The sequence below is a fragment of the Mirounga angustirostris genome, unplaced genomic scaffold (assembly GCF_029215605.1).
Source record: "Mirounga angustirostris isolate CCGP_5_RB_7025 unplaced genomic scaffold, mMirAng1.0.hap1 SCAF_9, whole genome shotgun sequence".
In the NCBI taxonomy this organism is placed as follows: domain Eukaryota; kingdom Metazoa; phylum Chordata; class Mammalia; order Carnivora; family Phocidae; genus Mirounga; species Mirounga angustirostris.
The window spans coordinates 60,034,850-60,051,487 of record NW_026991717.1 but is presented as its reverse complement, the minus strand read 5'-3'; the positions used below and the strand labels follow the sequence as shown (position 1 = coordinate 60,051,487).

Genomic DNA, 16,638 nt, shown 5'->3' with positions numbered 1-16,638 from the left:
AAGAGGGCTAAGGAGCCCTTTTTCTATTTTCCTTTTTCCCTCTTCAATCCTTTTTTACACTATTTAAAATAAAGCAAAAGCTTTCTTACTTTCTTCTCTAAGCCCATTCTGCCCAGTCCAGACCACTGTGTCTCTTACCCCAGAATCTTAGCACAGTCGTCATAGTATTTCATCGAATTCTTGACAAAACTGAAGCCATTGACATCACACACAAAGGAGTGACCATTGGCACGAAGAAGGTCAAAACCACAAACTGTTTGCTGCAGTGCAAAGAGGCAAGATGAGAACAAGAGAGCCACTCTTTCTTCCCAGACCCCTGCTCCTGTCTCGTACCCTCACTCCAAGCACCACCCACCATGGGCCTTCCTCCACCTTAAAAGCTACGCAGACTTTCCTGGCCACCAGCTTTTCCATGGCAGTCAGCATGACTGGATATCGAATCTCTTTCCCTTCACTGTCTCGTTCGACCTTCCCATCCAGAGCTGGAGATTTTCTGGCTTCAGCATGGGCATAATCGGGCCCCACTGTATATACCTGCAGGTACATAGCATCACTGAGTATGCCCACTGCTCATCCTGTATATGAGAAGATAATATGAGCACTAGGTCTGTAAACTAGTTTCAGAGTAAAAACAAAAACAAAAACAAAAAAACCCTGAGTATAAAGAACAAGGAGACTGACATTTTTCTTACTGAGTCCCCCTGAGTATCCTTATGAAGGTTTCTCTTTGGGCCTCCAGAGCTATTACCTAGTCCTCATTGAGAAATAACTTACCAACATTATACCATTTTCCACGCTACACTTGCCCTTGCTCTGATAGTACAATGTAAAGGTCTACTTCTCTCAATATCTTCACCTGAATATGAAAGCAAATCACATTCATGCTTTATTTTCTATGACTCTCTCCATACACTTCCACTTGCTTCCCATGCACCCCATCCCACCCAGACATTTATGACTACTTAAATCCCTATATCCACCATAACCTTGACATCTGTGCCATCTGTTGGCATAAACTCCTCATAGATGTATGATCCTGTCTTTCGGACACTGCTCTCGGGAGAGTAAACGCTGCTTCGGCTGCCAATCTTCAGGAAGAAAAAGAAGGAAAAAACGTTACCTGCACATTGTCCCCAAATCCTCCAGCTTCCCTCCCCACAACCTCATTCTTGTCCTTCAATCTATCTGACTTCCCCAAATGTTCAAATGTCTCCCATACCTTACGGAAGAGGCGCTGACTTCCTCCTCCAGCTGAACTGGGATAGTAGATGTAAACATTATGGTCCTCTGCACTCACTGGCTTCTCCACAAAGGGCTTGGGAAAGACAGCTCCATTTACCTCTACCTGGTCTTCACCTTCTATGAGGTTGCATTCTGAAAGACAGGTATGTGGTCATTTCCAGGGTTGAGAATTGCAGAATACTTCCAACTCCCATTTCTCTGAGTTTTAATCTCCATAACCCCCAAATCTCTATGACCTATCTTAGTAATAGATATGGTAATATCTATATGGTATATAAATATAGTAGAATCTACCTAAGAGGTCCAAGGCTCTGTTTGAGGACACATAGCTCTAACTCTACCCATAATCCAATAACCAAAGGCTCACTGAGATAAGTAGTACATGGAGATGTCTAGAGGATGGACAACTGGGCTAAGTCACAGAAAGCAAGGACAGGACTGGACAAAGCCAGGTACTCACCCTCAGGCCGGGCAGGGTCACGGTTGAGCACAGCATATCGAGGCAGATCAATACCCTCCTCCTGCAGGATCCGGTACACCTCCCTCCTGTTGCCCCCAAATAAATTAGCTGGGAGAGGTGGGAGACAGTGACCAAGGGAAGAGGCTAGGGATTTCATTTGCTCAGGAACTGGTAGATATCAGGGTATAGAACTCAAGAGGGCATGTTACAAAAATTAAGCATGTTTATTTGATCCTCCCAGAGTGGGCTCCATAAATAGGCATGATCTCCGGGCTACCCATCCCACCAATCAACAGAAAGCTATACCTATCCTGGATGTAATACTGCATAGCCAGGTCATTGATGAGAAAGGGGTTTCGAAGCTTGGAGTAAGCAACAGCTTTGTCCAGAGGAAATCCTGGGATAGAGAAAGGAAATAGATCAAAGTAAAAACGTGAAAGAGAGTGAGAAAATGGCAAGAGAAATAGAGAGATGTATTAAAGCTAAAGTTGCTCCTCTACCCATCCAACCCATCACTTATCCTTCTGCCCAACTTCCCAAGTCTAGAATATCCATCAGGAAAAAGTGAAAAAGATATTTTTAGGGTCCTTCCAGAGACACACAATTCTGTCAGAGATCCTAAGAGCCTTAGATCCTGAGGTTTGAATGTGGCCTTTAAACCACCTCCAGCAACTCTTCCATGATACAGGGAAAGCAAACCCCCCCCTGCACTGTTCTCCAGTGTGTCAGGAAGAGCTGATGACCTCTGTACTACTTGACAGTAAGAACCTCATTTCCCAGTCTAGCATTCCCAACTCCATTCCCTCCCATTTTCCTTCACAGACTCCAACCTTTGGAGTGGAAAGAGATGAGGCAGTGGCAAGATGGCCAGTTTTCCACAGGTTCGTTGAGGATCACATCTTCTCCCAGAATGATAACAGTTAGGTAGTCAAACCTGCAGAGTCGCTCTAGGATTTGGGTCATTGGCTTGGACTTGGATTTCTTGGTCATGGCACAGATGCCAACAATGATCTGAGGTTCAGGAGGCTATAGAGAAGAAGTGCTGTCAGGAACTTAGGAACTTCCCACCAAGACCATCCCTATTAGGGAACACTGTCTCATCTCCTTTGAGCACAGAGTTTCTTGCCAGGACTTTGGGCCTATGGAGAAATGCTGTCTCCTAACTTAGGTCTAGAATGGAGTGCGTGTAGGGATTCCTACTGCCTAAAGAATAGGAGTCTTTCCACAGTAGGAAATGTGTGCTCAGGCAGAAGAGCCAGAGAACCAATAACCATGACACAACAGGACGAGGGCATAATGGCAGGGGATTCAAAGATAAGTAATTTAACCAATCTCTACTGCCTCTCCACTTAATCAGGATAGGGCTTCTTTATGACAGGAAATCTATGCATTTAGAAAGAGCAGAGAAGTGTCTCCAACCAATGGAATCTCAACTCTCCATGAAAGGGGTCCCAACACCAAGTTACATTATTTTCCTTAGTCTTACCACTTCATCCTCCTCATCCTCAAGGAGCTCGCTGTCACTCTCTTCCGTCCTCATGCCTATTCCACGGGTGCCCAGCCCCTCATCTCCAGCTCCCAGGAAGAAGTGGGCTGTGGCACTCTCGCCCTCACTGGCCGGCAGTGACCACATCCCCGCCGGAGCACCCACTCATCCCGTTCTGCAATGGAGGGTATCCCATTAGCTCAGAATCCAAACCCCATGGCAGTGGTGGGGATGGGGCATGGGGAATGATAAAATAAAGAGGGAACCACAAGGAGACTAGGGGAAACAGGAAACAAAACTCTGGTAAAAAGGAGCAATGGGAAAAGAGGCACGTGGGCTATGACTTGACATGACTAAAGATCCCTAAGAGAAAAGCAAGGTCTCCCTTTTCCTCTCCACTCACCCCACTCCCAACCATGAGACTGGTGAGAGGATAAGTAGGTTAACCCTTACAGTGCTGGCATGTCCCTGATTCTGCCAGCAGGAAACACCATTAACTCCAGCAGCAAGTGGAAAAGGCAGTTCCTCATGGAAGGCTACTGTTGATTCCTACCAGAAGAGAAGATTAGAGTGGCATTTCCAATTTTTGATTCATTCCAAATGTTCCTATCCCTTCACCATCTCCCCACAGTAGTGTTGAACTCAGGGATTAAATTCAAGAGCAGAGGGAAGAAGAGAACTCAGCTAGCTGCCTTTGACCTTAAGCCCCATCTTCATTCCTACAAAGGATTAACTCAAAAAACATTTATCGAGGGCACCCTATGTTCTTTTTTTTTTTTTTTAAGATTTTATTTATTTGACAGAGAGAGAGAGCACAAGCAGGGGGAGCAACAGAGGGAGAGGGAGAAGCAGGCTCCCTGCTGAGCAGGAAGCTGTGGGGCCTGATCCCAGAACCCTGGGATCATGACCTGAGCTGAAGGCAGACGCTTAACCGACTGAGCCATCCAGGCACCCCGAGGGCACCCTATGTTCTAAGCATTATATCAGAACATTAAAATCCTCTATGTCCCCTGTCCCTCCTTCACGTGCTCCACTTTAAAAGACAAATGCCCAAGTCCAGAAAATCTGTCAAGGAAAGAGGTCTAGTGTTGACTGGGAGGTTGAGGATACGGGCATGCATACAATTGCCTCCAACCCATTCTCGACCAAAATTTCAGTTTTCTCTCTGCCATGTCCTGGTACTACAGACCCAAGTCTGGTCTAGGCCGAGGTCCCTTACACCAGAAGCTACAATAGGAAAAAATTCTGTCTAGAGCCATAATCAGTGAGAGCATCTTAAGACTTATACTTGAATCAGAACAATCTGGTAGTTCCATTTCTGCATACATACACCGACCGTAGTGGTTCTTAACTAATTGTGATTATGCTGGTTATCGGACATTTGGTAGGAAGCATTTTTGGTTGTCACAGCTGGGAAGGTGCTATTGGCATCTAATGAGTAGAGGCCAAGGATGCTGCTTCACAGTTTAAAACGCATAGGATATTCCCCCACAACAAAGAATTATCTAGTCCAAAATGTCAGTAGTGTCGAGGTTGAGAATTTCTGCTATAAAAAACTCTCCCGGGCGCCTGGGTGGCTCAGTTGGTTAAGCGACTGCCTTCGGCTCAGGTCATGATCCTGGAGTCCCGGGATCGAGTCCCGCATTGGGCTCTCTGCTCGGCGAGAAGCCTGCTTCTCCCTCTGACCCTCCTCCCTCTCATGCTCTCTGTCTCTCATTCTCTCTCCCTCAAATAAATAAATAAAATCTTTAAAAAAAAAAAAACTCTCCCACATAACAAGACATGGGCAAAGATGTTCATAACCTCACTGCTGGTAATGGGAAGAACTGAAAACTCAGAGGTCACAAGTAGAATGGATAAATACACTGTAGTACATACAAATGATAAACAGCGATTTTTAAAAATGAATCAAAGATTTAACAATATGGACAATTTCCAAATGCAAACTGCAGAAATACACAGGCAGTACAATTCAGTTTGCATAAGTAAAAAATATTACATGTATTTATGACTGTATACATAATTAGTAAAAGTCTAAAAATATGGACTGGAAAGAAAGACATTAAAGTCATGATAGTGGTTACTTCTGAGAGGGGAAAATGGAACTGAGAAGGATCTGAGTGGAACTTTCCAACCTTATCTGTAATGTTTATTTCAATTTTTTAAAAAAAATCTAAAGCAAATACACAAAAGGTTAACATTTGTTAATACTAAAGTGCAGGGATATGGGTATGCTGCTTTTTTCCAAAAATAAAATTGAGTCACCCAGCAGCGATTTTTCACATTCTCCAAAAGTTCTCAGAAATACTAACCAATGACTCTAATGAAAGCCAGAAACACCTTAAGTAAACGGATTTCGTCTTACAGACTTTTTAAATGGTCTCCAACAATTATTTTGTATTTTTATTTAAAACCCTTCCATTGCAAGTGGGATTTGCACCTTTAATTAGAAAGAGCTAACCTTTATGCAGCCCTTAACCTTTCTAGTCTTTACCATCTGCTTGTCTCCACTGGTCAACCACAACACGCTCCTTAGACTTAACATTTCCAGTTGTCAGGGCGCCTGGGTGGCTCAGTCAGTTAAGCGTCAGAATCCAAGTCATGATCCTGGGGTCCTGGGATTGAGGCCCAGTTGGGCTCCCTGCTCAGTGGGGAATCTGCTTCTCCCTCTCCCTCCCCGGCTTGTGCTCTCTCACTCTGACTCAAATAAATAAATAAAATCTTAAAAAAAAAATTTCCAGTTGTCTATTGCAGATCTTCATACACTCCCCCTCCTGATTAACAGGCTATTTCTTTGAACTCCTTTTTAGTGACCTGACCCAACTTCCATGATTTGTGGCATTCCCAAGGTCCCTGTATAGTTTAAACAAGCAGAATTTTCTTGCACCTTTATACCTTATCTGAAGCAGGGGTTTTCTCTCATGTCTAAGATTCCTAACCCTTCACCCTTTTTTCCATTAAGTCCTTCCTGGTTTTCTACTGAATGTATAGTCATTTTCCTGAAATTCTATTATATAACTTTATAACAGAGGATGGTAATAGAATGCGGAAGAGTCTGTTCACAAATACGGGGCTAAAGAGAGACGGAAAGGCCTAAATTCATACTTAACAAAGCAAAGATAGAAGCCTGACAGAAATAGCTATGATATAAGCCAGGATTTATTTAGATGTACCTCTGAGAGAGGCTGGGATTTGATGTGGTATTCCAAGAGCTATTCCCCAGTTTTCTGTGCCCTTCTCCCCAACCCCCTCTCCTTCAATACTTTGTTGCGAAACAAAAGAAAACTTCTCGCTCTACAAAAGGACTAAAGGGCAGTCTACCTCCTGCCTGAATCAATGCAAACGGATGGAAAAAAGGGAGGGTCAGAGGTGGGGAGAAGATAGGTAGGTAGGGAGAGAGGATGGGGTACCGTTCTGAGACGGGTAATCTCAGAAACACAGATGTTAAATCAGATCTGAAGAGGGGGTAGAAGAGAGGGTAAACTGCGTAACTTTTTTATCCCTTAGAATTCAGGGTTGTTTGCAGTAGTCCTCGAATTTCCTTAATCACCATGCACTTAATAGAGGGCACCATTAGTGGTGAAGGGGAAACCTCAATACACAGTCCAAGCAGGAATATTTCCAACATAGTAAAACTCCTCAGGCCACCAACACGATCTTCTTCCCACCTAAATTCCCTCTAGATGCAATGCTTACTCCTTCATATATACCCATATTCTGACACTGATGAATTGTGCTGATGCCCTTGTTTATCAGCCCACTCACGCTCCTTTCTTCCCCTAATTTGCTACAATGACTCTCCACTGACCCCCCCACCACTCACGACACTGCTGCCCCTCCCCCACACTGATCAACTAATCCAATTAATAGTCCAACTAATCCTCTCACTTAGTGATTCTCCAGCATTAAGCAGCCCTCCAAACCCGCCGATGAGTCACACTTCGTAACATATTTGTATCGAACCCTCAATGATCCCCCACAAAGAATGCCTACGATCCATTCCGTCCTTACACTCGCTCTCTCCAGGGTCCCCTCCTCTCTGCAACAAGCCCAGCCTGCAGCGATCCTCTCCCGCGTCGACTCCATTCCACCCTTCCTCACACAGACCTCCCCACCCTGACCCGCTCCCCTGCTGCCTCCGCTCCCCGCAAATCCTCAAACCCCTCTCTTCTCTTGCTGACCCCCTCCGGTGTCTCTCCTCACACAGCTCCCGGTCACGAATGCCGCCCTCCGATGCGATTCCACCAGCCTTCGCCCGCCCCCGCCTTACTCTCCCTACGCTGACACTGAGGCCTCTTCCCTGGGCCTCTTTCGGAAGCTGCCCCCAGCCGGTACTAAACACTGCCCTCAGCACCACCAGAGCCCACTCTACCCAGCCCACCGCCTCAGATACCGCCCCCAGCCCCCAGCCACTCCCCCACCGCCCCCGGCCCTCGCTCACCCGCCTCCCTGCGTTCGCGCAGCCGAACCTGCCGTCAGCGACACCTGACAGCAGCCCAATCAAAGCGCGGCTTCTCTGCCGTGTCACCAATCAGCGGAGGGCGCGCACCGGCAACAGAGTCAGGCTGCGTTGGCCTGCACTTCTGCGTGGAGGAGGGTGGCCCCTAGCGGCTGTAGGGAGGGAGTGCAACCTGATGCTCCCCTTCCTCCGATTTCTGCGTTGGCACAGCTCAGATGCTTCGTTTAGACAGAGACTTTACAGTGAAACCAAGAGCAGGGAAGAAGCAAGATGCAGAGGAAGAGGCACAATTTGTGCCATTGCACGTCCTTGAGAACAAAACCAGGTTTTCTGTTTGTTTTTTAAAACAAAAGGAGTATGACATACTTAGCCAATAGATGTAGGTTGAAAATGTTAACAGATGTAGAGTAGACTGGAGACGAAAAGAGACAATGAGAAAAACAAATCGGAAAATTAAGGGAAGGAACAAAGACACTTATTTAGGGAGGAGACAACAAAAAGGATGGACATGGAAGACTGGGCAAGATGGTTCCCATCTTCACACTGGGCTTGTTCTTTACCCCTCCCCCAGCCTTGGAACCAGACAAACCTGGGTTTGAATCCTGGCCTTGCCTTTAATAGCTGTGCAGCTTTGGACAAGTCACTGAACTTCCCTCAGCCTCCATTTCTCCGTCTGTAAGAGAGTGGTTTAAAAACCTAATCAGGGGTGCCTAGGTGGCTCCATCGGTTAAACGTCCGCTAGGACCGTAGGATCGAGACCCTCATCGGTCTCCCCTGCTCTACAGGAGCCTGCTTCCCCCTCTCCCTGTGCCTACCACTCCCCCTGCTTGTGCACGTGTGCTCTCTCTCTGTGAAATAAATAAATACAATATTTAAAAAAAAAACTAATCATAAGGTACTGATTATATGAAAGCATTTTGTATATGTTTGCATTTTTATTCTTTTTTAAAAGATTTTATTTATTTATTTGACAAAGAGAGACACAGCGAGAGCAGGAACACAAGCAGGAGGAGTGGGAGAGGGAGAAGCAGGCTTCCCGAGCAGGGAGCCCGATGCGGGGCTCCATGCGGGGCTCCATGCGGGGCTCCATGCGGGGCTCCATGCGGGGCTCCATGCAGGGCTCGATCCCAGGACCCTGAGATTATAACCTGAGCTGAAGGCAGATGCTTAACGACTGAGCCACCCAGGCGCCCCTGCATTTTTATTCTTATCTTTTCATTCTTACTTAGGTTTCCCTGGCCAAGACAATCCCAAGTTCCATGTTTTTCCTCTGCAACTTCAGGGATCCTACCACTTTTCAGTCAGGTGCCTCATTATACTGACCCCAAGGCATCCTGAATGAGATAGGGATGATTCTAAGGACCGTCCCTAAGGGAAATAGAATCCTCCTTAGTTCTGCTTAGGCTCATGTTCTCTCACCACTCCAACCCTTCAAACAAGTTATTAAAACATCTTCTAGTTAATTAACTTGTCTTCTCACCTCCCCCACCCCCCGGAAAAATGTAGGCTCAGTCCCTGGTCATCCATTAGAACAATCCAGTTCAATGAAATAATACATACAAGACTTCCTTATAATTGTAAAGTGCTTTATAAATGTTAAGTAGTATTGATATCATTATCGTTAAAGAAATCAAATATATATATATATACACATATATATATATATATATCAATTACTTCCTGTATGCCATAGGATAATTTTTTAAAGTGAGCATTAATACATTATGTGGCTGTTAGAGGCTCACAGGGAATAAGAAAAGTACACAAATACATGTCTTTTCTCAGCGGAGCTAGTACTCAAATTTGGACAGCTAGTCTCCAAACTTGAGTGCTTTCTCTATTCCTCTGGGCAAGTCTTATTTTTCCTTCTGTAATTCTCTCTTCTTGTTTCCTACCTCTTTAATCTTAGTAACCACCCTCAATCAAATAACAACCCTACTGCTCTGAAAGATTATCTCCTTTCTTTATCTGGGTAAATATACACCATTCCAAGTAATTATATTTGCTTGCTCATAACTACTCCTTAACCTAGACACTGAGCCCACAGGTAACATTTTCCATCTCTCCAAAAGTGACTCTAATTGTAGAACTCTATTCTCTGATATTTGTTCTCTTACCAGAAGAAGGAATTAAGTGACAGACACAGAAGAGAGGGGGATGGCTTCTAAGGATACCAAGAAATGAGGAAGGGAGGAAAAGGAACACAGGAGAAGACTGAGAGGAATAAAGGGAATCAGAGTATAGGGGTGGGGTCTCATCAGTGGGGCCAGAGGACAATGTGAAGGGAATTTATCTTTCTCAAATAAGATTTCCAAGTATCTTACTATCTTGTGGGTACACCAAGATAGCTGAGAGAAGGGACTAACACCATCATACGTACCCCACCTTAACTGACTTTCCATACTGAAGCCCCACATCTCTATTTTGGCTCCAGCATTCATTCTCTTTCCTGCCAGGACAAAGGTCAAGTCACATGTAAGTCACACTTTGAACTGTGGGAACACACCCTCTCAAATCTGAATACACACCTTGTGAGGAGAGAGGACAGAAGACCAGTAGGAAGGCAGAGATTCCCTGGTAACTTTAGCCCTTGAACACCACTCCCCTTTACACTCTGTATTAAACAGCATTAGGGAACTAAGAGAAGCAACACTTGTGGTGGTTGGAGACCTGTGCCTGCCTGTCCCATTCCTACACGTCGTCATCTTACCACACCCTTCACTTCACCTTATACTCCCCTCCAGCCCAGGAACTGGAAGGTACAAAGAGGGAAGAGAAGGGAGAGGAGAAAGAGGAAACTAACGATTCCCTGCCCAGCCCCAGCTCCATACCCAGGGCGACCAACAGGTAGGCAAGCTTGCAGAGAATACTCAGAGGGAGTCCTGTGGGCAGCAAACACTTCTGAAGCTGGATAAAGCACGAAGAATTAAAAGTTCGAAGGTGAAGTAGAAGATGGAGAGGAGGGGAGGGGGTGAGGAAAGCTGGAGATCATGAGAAGTGGAGGCAGGACAGGGCTTCAGGCTTGGGGGCTGAGTGGGGGTAGGGAACACAATATAAATGGGATAAGAGTTAATGTTTCTCGAGTTCCTCTCAGGGAATTCTTCCACAACCTTGTAAGAATAGCACAGCTGTGGCAGAAGGGTGCCTTCGTCCTCTTCCTGGTTCTAAGGAAAAGGTGACCTTGAGCCACCAGGCGTCTTTCCCACTATCTGCCTCTCTGTGCTTCCTTCTTGTCTTTCTCTGGTATCTGTACTTATTCCGCGGTTTCTCCCCACGGCCGCCTCCCCTGAGATTATGAAGAGGTTGCTGGGGAAGGCCGAAAACTAGAGAAGAGGTTGTACAATGTCACCCTTTAACACCCAGAGTGACGAATCGGGTTCCCGATTAAATGGAGAGGCTTGGGGGAAGGGTGTTTAGCCTTTCGCGGGTCCCCTCGGGTGCTGTCCTGTACTTGGTGCTGAAATCTGGGCGACCTCGTCTCAGGTGGGTCCGCGTCCCCAGCCTAGAGTTGGTCCCCTAATCTACCTGTCGGTGCTTCCCACCTCGGCCCCCGCACACCTAGCTTGGTCGCAGGCGGAAAGGCGGGGCCTGCATGAGCCCCACCCCTGGAGACTGCAGCTGGGGCCTCCCTCTCCTCCACCGCCCGCCGCTAGCTCATTGCGCCTCTCCTGCAGTCTGGTTGGAACCCGCTCCGTCTCCGGCTCCAGCCTCCACTCCGGCCCCCATTTCGGCTCCAGCCTCGCACCCAGTTCCGGCCCTCAATCTTCCTGGTTGCATCCTCCCTCCCCGTTCCTGCCCTGCGCCAGCTCCAGCCTCGGGATTGAGTAGCCGGTCCCTCAAGCCATGGCTGGTCCCTTCTCTCGTCTGCTGTCCGCCCGCCCGGGGCTCAGGCTCCTGGCTTTGGCTGGAGCTGGGTCTCTAGCCGCTGGGTTTCTGCTCCGCCCGGAACCTGTAAGAGCTGCCAGTGAACGACGAAGGCTGTATCCCCCGAGGTATCAGTGTCTGAGGCGCAGGGGTGTGGGGGGGTGGGGTGGGGGGTGGTGACGGGAACGAAGATGGGAATGGAGATGAGGACCCGGGCAACAGAGAAGGGTTATAATCACGAAGCCTCTGGAGTGGAGTGCTGTGCAATCTGGAGACCTCAGTGGGTTAGGGATTGAGGCCAAAACCGTGAGGCTAACGCATTCCTGGGGACCTGTAACGCGCAGTCCCCGCCCCCAAGACCCGTTCTGGCCCTGTGAGTTCTGGCTGCCCCTACTCTGCCCAAATCCCTAATTGAGAGACCAGTAACTATCCTTTTCGCTTTCCTCCATCTCCTTTCCTGCTGTTTCCCCCCATTTCCTGAATTCCCCTCTTTGGTCTTGCCCTTCCCCCATCCCTGATGCTGTGCTAATGGTAGGAAAGAACTGAGCAAATCTGGGGGAATTGAGCCGGTCGCTGAGAGGAAGCTAGAACTGTTGGGAAAGAATAGACCCTGAAAGTCCCTAAAGAGATTACCAAGGTTTAGGCCCCCTCTAATCTCCCCTCCTCACAAGGAGCAAAGCCAGATATGGATAACTGGATAGCTCCCAGGTGACTGCACTGGGTCTAGGCCCCCTGTGCCCTCCCTCCATGGTTACTGGGTACCCCCTCCCTAGCGCTGAGTACCCAGACCTCCGAAAGCACAACAACTGCATGGCCAGTCACCTGACCCCAGCAGTCTATGCCCGGCTCTGCGACAAGACCACACCCACTGGTTGGACGCTAGATCAGTGTATCCAGACTGGCGTGGACAACCCCGGCCACCCCTTCATCAAGACTGTGGGCATGGTAGCTGGAGATGAGGAGACCTATGAGGTAGGGGGCCCCCAGAGTCTCCCTGGTGACCCAACTCATCTTCCCAGTAATCCCAGCTCCTTCCCCCTACAGACCCTTCACTTTCCTTTAAGGCTGGACCTTCCATACTCACGTTTTCTGACCCAGTGAAATCAATCCACAACTAAAGCCTGAAAAGGGATCTCCTCTTTTTAACCACCCTCTCCCTCTTAATTCCCCATCAGGTATTTGCTGAGCTGTTTGATCCTGTGATACAAGAGCGACACAATGGATATGACCCCCAAACAATGAAACATACCACTGACCTGGATGCCAGCAAGGTAGGTCAGATATTCCCCATCTGATTTGCATTGCCTCATGTACAACACTGTTTCTCTAATCCCTTCACCTTAATTATTTCCTGACTCGGAGTCATTAGACTGCTGAGCTTTTAGTGTTGGTGTGGGGGGAGGAATTGTATCTTAAGAAGCAGCGGATATGGAGAGGAGAGGGTGGATGAGAATGACCATACCCCAAAGTCAGCAGTTTGAGGGAGGGTTCATAATGCTCCCTTCAGTTGGAGTACTTGCTCGTTGAACTTCTCCTTCCAGTGCATGCAGTGAGGGTCCCTACAGTCCTTAAGGTCTCTCCTTCCCCTAGGCCCTCAGTTCCCACCCACTGTGTCTGTGACTTATATTAATTTCTCTGATTCCCTAGATCCGTTCTGGCTACTTTGATGAGAGGTATGTATTGTCCTCGAGAGTCAGAACTGGCCGAAGTATCCGCGGACTCAGTCTTCCTCCAGCCTGCACTCGGGCAGAGCGACGAGAAGTGGAACGTGTTGTAGTGGATGCACTGAGTGGACTGAAGGGTGACCTGGCTGGACGTTACTATCGGCTCAGTGAGATGACAGAGGCTGAGCAGCAGCAGCTTATTGATGTGAGGGGCCTTGAGAGGGAGCAGGATTGAGGAGCAGATGGAAATTAGAGTCAGAGGGGAGGGTGGGCCAGATGAGACAGAGGCCCAGGGGCTACTGTGAAGATTCTTAAACCAAGTCCTTTTACTTGCCTCAGGATCACTTCCTATTTGATAAGCCTGTGTCCCCATTGCTGACTGCAGCAGGAATGGCTCGAGACTGGCCAGATGCTCGTGGGATCTGGTATGAGGCTTACCTTACCTCTTTTGTCCCCATGCTGTTAAGTGCCTTTTATTCCTCTGTCTCTTCCAGTTCTTGACCTGCCTCTTGATCCCTGTCTTTTCCTCTTTTCTGCTTTCAGGCACAACAATGAGAAGAACTTCTTGATCTGGGTGAATGAGGAGGATCATACACGGGTCATCTCCATGGAGAAGGGTGGCAACATGAAGAGAGTGTTTGAAAGATTCTGTCGAGGCCTCAAAGAGGTTGGAGAAGAATGTATAAGGGAACTAGGTGGGAGGACATAAGGAAAAAACAAAGACTAGACTGTATAATTTATCAACCAACTCAGGACACTTTTGATGGCAAAGGGGATCACTGTCAATCACTTCAGGACAATATATCAGGACTGTCCAGGGAAAACCAGGATAGATGGTCACCCAAGAATAGAGAGAAAGAATGTTAGGAGCCTAAGGTAAATAAAGCAGTTGCCAGATAAGACAAAGAAGGAATAACTGAGATAGTGGGTCAGTGCCCGGGATGTGGGGAGTGTGCAGATAAGGAAAAGTTTGAGCCTGGATCAATGTAGGGAGTGAAAGATTGGTGTATTCGTGATTCCATTGTAACTACCCAGTTCTGAACCAAGGTAGGCCTTGGCTCTGGATTCTGTCATTCTTGCTAAAGTATCATGTCTAGGGTTTAAGCTGAGAGTAGGAGGGAGACCGGGGAAAATGGAAGATGGAATGGCTTAAGTTCCAGAATGTGTGGCTCTACAGAATTCCTTAATCTTACATGGATTAGGTCTCCATATTCTATTCTAGATTAGAAATCCCCATAAACCCAGTTCTTATTGTATGTTCTCATATATACAATTCTATTTTGGACCTGTAAAGACAGAGAGCTCCTCCTCTTTTAAATTCTAGCTGGGAAGTTTTTACTGTTTTTGGCAAATAACAGATAACATATTCTGACTCTAAGTGGGTAGGGGAGTACTTTTCAAATGATATGCCTCAGGTTTCTCATCTGTAAAATTGGGATAGTAAAGCTTCCTACATTTTATGTTGTTGTGGGGATCAAATGAGATAATGCATGTAACATGCCTGGCCCATAGTAAATGTTCAGTGTTAGCTCCTGTTATTATTATTATTATTATTTTTTAAAGATTTTATTTATTATTTGACAGAGAGAGACACAGTGAGTGAGGGAACACAAGCAGGGGGAGTGGGAGAGGGAGAAGCAGACTCCCCGCTGAGCAGGGAGCCCGATGCGGGGCTCAATCCCAGGACCCTGGGATCATGACCTAAGCCGAAGGCAGACGCTTAACGACTGAGCCACCCAGGCATTCCCTGTTATTATTTTTTAATGGAAGGGTTTCCTCTTGTTCAGCCTATTAGATAACCTCCCCCCATGCCATGGATTTTTCCTGAACTATGAATAGGGTCCCCTTTACTCATGTTAGGTAGTTTTCATGTCCATCACTCTGGCAGATCCCCATCTCTTGAACTCTAATGGTCATCTCCATGATTAGGATGCTGAAGTGAAACAAAACACCCTTCCCATACTCCCCTCTCCAACCCCTCTTGCACACCCATAAGTATGAGTCCGGTTCTTCTAGACTGTTTGCACCTTTCTCTCTGCCTTCTCACATGTACTTTTCCCACAGCTAACAGAAGGCTTTCTTGCCTCTTCCTATTGCAAAGCCTACACCCTCATTTTATGTGTGAAAGAACCCTTCCAAACTCTAGGCTCATTAGCAAAGCAAAGATAATCCATGCATGCTGAGCTCATTGAATAATCATCCCTTTCTCAGTTCAGTTTACCACCTCCACTCATTTCCCTAGATCATCCCGAATGCATCATTCTCCCAAGTTTCTCTTCTTCCACACACAAGATATTTTGCTGTAATCTCACCATCATGGCCTTGCAACATCAAAATTACCTTGTATGCATGATAATAACAGGCCACTTACACACACACACACACACAGCAATGTCATTCTTTCACAGCCCAAGTTTCTGGTTCTAGATATACTTTTAGAGTTCCTGTAGGTCTGGCTAAGGGAGGGTTCACATATCCCTGACTTTTCACTAACAGAGCCTTTATGGACTCAGGTGGAGCGGCTGATCCAGGAACGTGGCTGGGAGTTCATGTGGAATGAGCGTTTGGGATACATCTTGACCTGTCCGTCTAACCTGGGCACTGGACTTCGGGCAGGAGTGCACGTCAAACTGCCCCTGCTAAGCAAAGTAAAGGAATTGTGGGGTTAGAGCAGGGTGTGGGTGAGGAAGGTGGCTGTGTGTGGATGGGAGGGTGGGAGCATTTTGGAAAGGAGCCAGACATATTATGTCTGGAAAATGTCAGGGGAAAGAGCTCTGAGCATGTTCAGGGTAAAACAAGTCTCTGCCCCCTACTGACCCCGCCCCAACCCCTATCTCCTCCCCTCTAGGATAGCCGCTTCCCAAAGATCCTGGAGAACTTAAGGCTCCAAAAGCGTGGTACTGGAGGAGTGGACACAGCTGCCACAGGCAGTGTCTTTGACATCTCTAATTTGGACCGACTGGGCAAGTCAGAGGTGAGATCCTTAGGGATTAGGGTGAGGAGAGGCATAGGTCTGTGGGGGTTGAAATATGACAGTGAGTGGGCCCCAGGAATCTGAAATGAAATTCAGGTTGAGTGGGGAGGCAACTGGAAATGAGTTCCTTGAGCAGGCAAATCAGTGCTAAAGAATAAAACTCAAGTTATGGGAAGCAGAGGTCAAGGGTTAGTGTCCTTCAGGTGGAGCTGGTGCAGCTGGTCATCGATGGAGTAAACTATTTGATTGATTGTGAACGGCGTCTGGAGAGAGGCCAGGATATCCGCATCCCTCCACCTCTTGTCCACAGTAAACATTAAATCCCCCTCCCCAGAAGATGACTCAAGATCCCCAGGAGTTCTGCTCATTCTAATGTGGCCCATTCTACTTGCCTTGGATGCCCCCAACTCCTTCTGTCCTAGTAAAGACTCCTTGCTATGCTCTAGCTGTCTGTGTTATTTCTAATGGTTGGGGTGAGGAGGGTCTAGC

The 16,638-nt window shown here is 47.2% G+C and overlaps 2 protein-coding genes across 12 annotated transcripts in view; one reads left to right on the top strand and one right to left on the bottom strand.

Annotated features, from left to right (window-relative positions):
- PPIP5K1 (diphosphoinositol pentakisphosphate kinase 1) overlaps positions 1–7,704 on the bottom strand; it is a 46,405-nt gene extending 38,701 nt beyond the window's left edge. For all 10 annotated transcript variants that reach the window (XM_054513566.2, XM_045900206.2, XM_045900210.2 and 7 more), the window contains exons 1-10: positions 7,630–7,704; positions 3,642–3,737; positions 3,189–3,363; positions 2,533–2,728; positions 2,009–2,099; positions 1,703–1,788; positions 1,220–1,374; positions 987–1,088; positions 373–534; positions 139–260 (exon numbers count right to left, since the gene is read on the bottom strand). In XM_054513566.2, coding sequence (XP_054369541.1) covers positions 139–260; positions 373–534; positions 987–1,088; positions 1,220–1,374; positions 1,703–1,788; positions 2,009–2,099; positions 2,533–2,728; positions 3,189–3,335 — 1,061 coding nt within the window. In that variant the 5' untranslated portion in view covers positions 3,336–3,363; positions 3,642–3,737; positions 7,630–7,704. The remainder of the gene's footprint in view (positions 1–138; positions 261–372; positions 535–986; positions 1,089–1,219; positions 1,375–1,702; positions 1,789–2,008; positions 2,100–2,532; positions 2,729–3,188; positions 3,364–3,641; positions 3,738–7,629) is intronic.
- A 3,566-nt stretch (positions 7,705–11,270) lies between these two features.
- LOC123861279 (creatine kinase U-type, mitochondrial) lies at positions 11,271–16,594 on the top strand. Of its 2 annotated transcripts, XM_045900200.3 has the most exons (9): positions 11,271–11,639; positions 12,285–12,483; positions 12,687–12,782; positions 13,159–13,380; positions 13,515–13,600; positions 13,719–13,842; positions 15,689–15,823; positions 16,024–16,149; positions 16,353–16,594. In XM_045900200.3, the coding sequence occupies exons 1-9, from the start codon at positions 11,491–11,493 to the stop codon at positions 16,467–16,469; spliced, it is 1,254 nt and encodes a 417-aa protein (XP_045756156.1). In that variant the 5' UTR covers positions 11,271–11,490; the 3' UTR covers positions 16,470–16,594. The 2 variants fall into 2 exon arrangements, with proteins under 2 accessions (XP_045756156.1, XP_064426615.1); XM_064570545.1 differs by lacking the exon at positions 12,285–12,483 and having other exon boundaries at positions 11,503–11,639.
- Positions 16,595–16,638: the final 44 nt, after the last annotated feature.

Bases quoted from the DNA above. Each gene is read 5' to 3' on its own strand.
- LOC123861279 (XM_045900200.3), top strand. From the start codon at position 11,491: ATGGCTGGTCCCTTCTCTCGTCTGCTGTCCGCCCGCCCGGGGCTCAGG. The intron at 11,640-12,284 runs GTATCAGTGTCT...CCCCCTCCCTAG, and splicing joins CGAAGGCTGTATCCCCCGAG to CGCTGAGTACCCAGACCTCC. The intron at 12,484-12,686 runs GTAGGGGGCCCC...ATTCCCCATCAG, and splicing joins GAGATGAGGAGACCTATGAG to GTATTTGCTGAGCTGTTTGA.